This window comes from Thermobia domestica, chromosome 3, assembly GCF_964235325.1.
Source record: "Thermobia domestica chromosome 3, izTheDome1.hap1.1, whole genome shotgun sequence".
Taxonomy (NCBI): domain Eukaryota; kingdom Metazoa; phylum Arthropoda; class Insecta; order Zygentoma; family Lepismatidae; genus Thermobia; species Thermobia domestica.
In genome coordinates this window covers 234,082,914-234,088,937 of record NC_137456.1, presented here as the reverse complement: position 1 = coordinate 234,088,937, position 6,024 = coordinate 234,082,914, and the positions used below count along the sequence as shown (strand labels likewise).

The 6,024-nt window shown below is 34.0% G+C and overlaps 1 protein-coding gene across 1 annotated transcript; it reads left to right on the top strand.

Moving 5' to 3' along the window:
- Positions 1 to 4,238: 4,238 nt before the first annotated feature.
- On the top strand, positions 4,239 to 4,922 carry LOC145682161 (uncharacterized). The gene has a single exon (XM_081753749.1). The coding sequence runs from the start codon at positions 4,239 to 4,241 to the stop codon at positions 4,920 to 4,922; it is 684 nt and encodes a 227-aa protein (XP_081609875.1).
- Positions 4,923 to 6,024: the final 1,102 nt, after the last annotated feature.

Here is a 6,024-nt window from a genome sequence, read left to right as displayed (position 1 = left end):
TATTACAGGAGAGTTTCAGCAATAAAAAATTCTACTCCAGTTAATCTGTATAGTAGAGGAAATTCTATATTAATAAATAAAAGTAATCAACAGATGTGTGAGGGTAGTTCAAAAAGAAAAGAGCATTTAGGGGAATTAAATCCTAAACCGCCTCCTATGTTGTTTTCTGGCAATTATTGCGATCAATTTATTTTTCAAAAAATTGCTGAATTGTTGGATCAGAAATTTAAGAATTTTAGGAAGATTGATGGAAAAAATAGTTACATTATTTTTGATTTGTTGGTCAACTTAGAGCAAATCATTGAAAGTACTAGTTTTCCTTTGAATGCTATTTATAGTACCTTGTTATCTAAAAGTGAAGGAGAGTTTCTAGATGAAATTCAGCGAGCTATTTATTTTAATATTTCTTGGTCGCGATTCAAGAAGTTAATTTTTGAGAAATTTATCACTAATTCAGTTAAGCATGCGTTAATATCAGAAAGGTTATTTAGGAAGCAAAGGTTAACTGAATCTGTTGATCAGTATATTAATGATATTCATTATGCTGCTTTGATCTTGGATTGTTGTGGTGATGAAGAACAATTAATGCGTATCATGCTTGATGGTATGAATCCCGCGGTGAGATTTAAAATGTTTGGTCATTCTATTCCAAGAAATTTAGAAGAACTTAGAAGAATTTCTTTAGAGTTTTCTAAAATCTTTCGAGATCAGGTTGAATATAATAAAAGAATCGGAAATAAGTCATCGGGAACTTCAGTTGCTTTGGTAAAGAAAAATGATAGAGAGTACCATTCTAAAGAATTGAATGTAAATAGACAAAAAATTGAATCATGTGATTTTGGTAAAAGTAATTCAAAAAATTTGCGACGATCAATGAATTCTAATGCGGGTTCGGAAAAACAGAATATTGTACCTTCGCAATTAGACGGAACAGTAGCTACCTTTGTAAATGTTCGCGTTAATAATGAGTTAATTCGTGCTTGTTTAGATAGCGGGTCGTCTTATAATTTACTTACGTTATCGGTAGTTGAACGTTGTGGGGTCGTGCATTATCTTGAGGAAACCACTCCGATTGTAATTCGTGCACCTTTGGGATCATTTTATGAATCAAGTAAGGAGATTAAGCTCACTCTAAATTTTTCCGGTTGGTTCGAGCGAGTTAGTTATCTAGTAGTGAATGATTTGCCGTGCGATTGCCTTCTGGGAACTCCATTTTTGAAAAGTACCTCTTCGAGTGTGGAATTTGTTCGTGGAAGATTGAATTTGCGTAATAATCGCAAATCAGTTATCCTGTATTTTAGAGACGATACATTATCCATTCAGAATTCGACTTCAGGATTTAAGTCAGTTGATCGTGTTGACCATCAAGGTGGAAGTGTAGGTTGGAAAGAACTTAAACCTAAGAAATCGACTTCGTTGTTTTTTCGAGATGATTCGTCACTAAGAAACGGACTTAGATCGGGGTACTCGGTTGGCCAATCAAGATCATACGGGAATTTTGAAAGGAGTCAGACAGTTAATCATGGCAGAAGATCATTGGATGTTGGGGTCCAATGTGATATAGAATTGTCAACCATTGAGCGGCAACTATTGGAAACACCTACTTTAGCACAACTTGAAGAAATTCATCGTGTTTTTGGATTGAAACAACCCGAACAAAAAGAGACTTTAATTGGACACTCTGTAGATTCCAATTATGTGAATTTAACTGGATCAGTTCAGTATGATGGTTCTTCACATGATTTGAGAAATAGCCAACGTAGACCCGATTATCTTCAGTTTTTGGAAAAAAATCTGATGGAGATGCGAATCTGAGATCGTTTCCTTCCACCTCTTTGCATCAAGGAGAGTTGGATAAGAAGTTTGGATCTGCACCCAATAATGGAAAGGGGGATACAATAGAGATTGATGTGAAGAAGAAAAAGAAGAGAAAAAACAAAAAAATGAAACATCGTCGAGTGGTGATTGACAATGCTACTTCTCTAGAACTTGAACAGAAATCAGTGGAACGATGTGTGGGAGGAAAGGAAGACTGTGTTGCAGCGGTTCATATGAACTTCTGTGATAGTGATTCGGCAGCTTCAGATATGGATTTAGAGCAATCTAATAAATTCTATGAATTAGTAAAAAAAAATAAAAAACAATTAATAGATCCTGAGGATAATTTGCAAACGGAGTCGTTTTCAAAAGACACTTCTAATGATATATTGAGAGATTCGGGTTCGGATTTTCAATATAAAGATAAAGATATTTTAGAATTCATTGATGGTCTTCGTACTGAATTTTCTGATGTGATAACGGAAAAAATAGGATGTTGTCAAGGCTTTGAAGCTAAACTTTATTTGAAAGAACAAAAACCATTTAAGGAGCATCCATTTCCGATTCCTAAAAACAAAGAAAAAATTTTTTATGATTGTATCGATGACCTTGTGTCTCAGGGTATTTTGGCTGAAGTAGATCATTCAGATTATGGAAGTAGTTGCTTCTTAGTATGAAATAAGAACGGTTCACATCGCATTGTAGGTAACTTCTGTAAGGCGAATTCCTTGATTAAGGATGACGTATATCCTGCGCCTAATTTAGAAGAGTGTTTAACGAGTTTAGCGGGTAAGAAATTCTTTACGAGCCTAGATCTTACCAAAGCATATTTCCAGTTGCAACTGGAAAAGGGATCACGCGAAATAACCACTATTGTTACCCCACGTGGTAGCTTTCAGTATACGAGGGTACCAGTCGGTATAAAGACTGGAAGTTGTATTTTAGCGAGGGTAATTGATAAAATTCTTGGTGATTTGAAGGATCTAGGCGTAAAAACTTATTTTGATGATATTTTAATATGTACATCTGATGTAGAATCACATAAAAAAGTTTTGAAAATGGTCCTCGAAAGATTGAGAAAATATGGAATTACTGTTTCCCCAGATAAGAGTGCTTTCTTTTATAAAAAGATAAAATACTTAGGATTTGTAACTGATGGGGATACTATCGAAATTGATCCATCAAGGGTCGAAGCTATTAAGAAAATCCCTCCACCTAGAAATAGGCGCGGAGTACAAAAAATTTGTGGATTGTTTTCTTATTATGCTCGATTTTGTAGTGGTCTTCAGGAGTTGATGGGTCCATTAAGCGAGTTAAAATAAACAAAAAGGAAATTCGAATGGACCATCGAGCATCAGAAAACTTTGAATAAATTAAAGCAGGAATTATTAGATAATGTTATATTAAGGACTCCTGATCTGTCCAAGAAGTTTTTCATCCATGTTGACGGGGGAGGAAAAGCGATTGGAGCTTGTTTAAGTCAAATGGATGAGAATAATAATCTTATTCCTGTATCGTACTTTAGTAAAAAGTTGACGGAAGCTGACCGACACAGGAGCATTTATGAGATCGAGTTCATCAGTCTCGTTAAAGCAATTTATAGGTTTCGCCACTATTTGATTAATGAGTTTGTGGTCTTTACCGACAATAAGGCGTTATCTTGGATTTTGGGTAATTCTAAGAGATTGTTAAAATATGGTCCTTTAGTCGAGACTTTGTGTCAATTCTCATTTACTATCCAACATGTAAGGTCCCAAAATAACGTAGTTGCAGATTTCCTGACACGGATGTATGATCCATTTGAATTTGTGCAAGTGGACGGACCTGTGGGTATGGCTATAATGAAAAGGAATTTTAAAATGGCAAATTCTTGGCAATTGCCTATGGTGAAAGAGCCCTTATCGGAGTTACAAAAAGAAGATCCTGAGTTGAGAAATATTATAGAAAGGTTGGAATATGGTGAGAACATTCGAAATTATGTGTTAAATAATGGCATATTAATGAAAAAGAGTAATGCCTTAAACCTTCCTTTTAAAATAGTAATTCCGAAGAATTTGCAGAAATTAGTGATCGAGTTCTTTCACGATCACGAATTGACAGGTGGTCATACCGGGACTTTTCGTACTTTAAAGAAAATAATGCGACGCTACACGTGGGACTCGGTAGTAAATGACGTTAAGGACTATGTCAGAACTTGTAAAACCTGTCAATTAGTCAAAGAAAACAACAAAAAGAAAATGGGTCCATTAATATCAAAATTTTCAACAAGAGTTGGACAAAATGTAATGGTCGATATAATAGGACTTTTGCCGACCTCTAATTCCTTTAAATTCATATTAATTGGGGTGGATAATGCTTCGAGATTTGTTTTTCTCGAAAAATTAAGAACATTGAATTCTACTGTTATTTGTAACAGGTTAATGGATGCTTTTAGTAGGCTAGGAATTCCGGAATCCTTGTCTACTGATAATGCATCAGTCTTTGTATCTGCCCATTTTAGATCCTTTCTATTTGGGCTAGGAATAGAACATATTAGGATTAGTCCATACCATGCTGAGGCTAACTTGGCGGAAAGATTCATAAAAATTTTGAAGGCGTCATTAAGAGCTTATTGTGCTGAAAAACAACAACAGTGGTCTAATTTTGTACCTGTGTTACAATATACGCTAAATATATGCGAGCATTCTGGTCTCAAATCGATTCCATACGAATTATATTTTGGACGTCCCTTGAACACCCCATTAGAATTAAAATGGAAGATTTGCGATCAAGAATTGTTCAAGCATAAGAATGCTGACGTATGGCACAATGCTCTTGAGAATATGGAAAAGGCATGGTTAAAGAGGAAATCTTTATTATCCAAAATTAGAGGTCCAGTTGTGGTTTCTGTTAACGACCAAGTATTAATAAAATCTCATGTTAAGTCCTCTCTTGCCGATAGAGTGACAAAATCTTTGAGCTTTAAGTGGGATGGACCTTTTATTATTCGGAGGTTTTTGACCCCTAATACCCTATTAATATCTGATGCTGATGATTCTCGAGACTCATATAAGCGAGTTCATGTGTCGGATGTTAAGCAGTTTTTCCCTAGAAGAAATGTTTAATTACAATCTCTGAAAATTCAATCAGATGATTTTTCTCGTCGCTTTCTGGAAAAAGGAATTACAGTAATGGTAAGATTAAAATGTAAAGGGAGTAAGATGTCTTTGATCAGATTATATTTTAATTTGTTGTAATTTGATATATTTTGTATGAAATTGTATATACATTTTTAATGTGTTAATTAAAAATTTTAAAATTGTTAAAAAGATCATGATCTTAATGTTTTTTAAATTTAATGAGACATTTAAAGTTAAATATTTTGGAAAGAACTTTTAAAATTTGCGATATTAAATAATTAAATAATAATTTGAAATTTCTAGTAACTTTGAGAATGGTTTTTATTTGAAGTGAAAGTTAAATTGTGATTTGTGAATTGTTTTAAATGTAATTAAAGGAGAGTGTTTCATTATATTAATGCCTATTTTTGTTATGAAATTTTTTTGTGAGTTTTCCAGCTGAGACATTAAGGTGGATGATTCCTGGTAGCCATAAAAAAAATCCTTCTCAGATTTTTTTTTCTTTGGAGGGGGAGAAATGTAGCATGCTCAGCTACATTGAGTTGGAGCTGCCTGTATTTTTGGAACACTCTGTATATGCTGGTCTCTGGAAGTGAAACTAAAATATGGACAATGACAAGAATATGAAAGAAAGAAAGAAAAATGTATTATATCTGATTGTATAAGTTACTCCTATTTTTGTATTTCCTCGATTAAGAGAATCTATTGTGTTTACGTTTTTTTTAAAAAAAGAAAAAGAGTAAAAATTGTAGGTAATGAGAATAAGAGCGAAGGTTGTAGAAGCGAGTTTGTTTGCAACAAACTCAAGGTTAAATTTCGTGACGCAATGTCTATCTGGAATGTCCATCTGGATTGTTCTTCTGGAAGTACCTGACTGTTGTATTTGGTCGAATGTTAACGGAGGACGGAGGAATAGAAAGTTTGAAGTTGAATTTTTCTTCGTTTGAATTAACGCGTCGGAATAATACGAAGTTATTATTAAATTCGGTTTGGCGTTTTCTAAAATCTTCAGATTTCCTACCAAGTTTTCTTCTATTAACTGCATAATTGGGAACAGTAGAATCGAGTAGAGGTGATTGAGGACAGA

Coding starts and splice junctions, on each gene's coding strand:
- LOC145682161 (XM_081753749.1), top strand. CDS start 4,239: ATGGATGCTTTTAGTAGGCTAGGAATTCCGGAATCCTTGTCTACTGAT.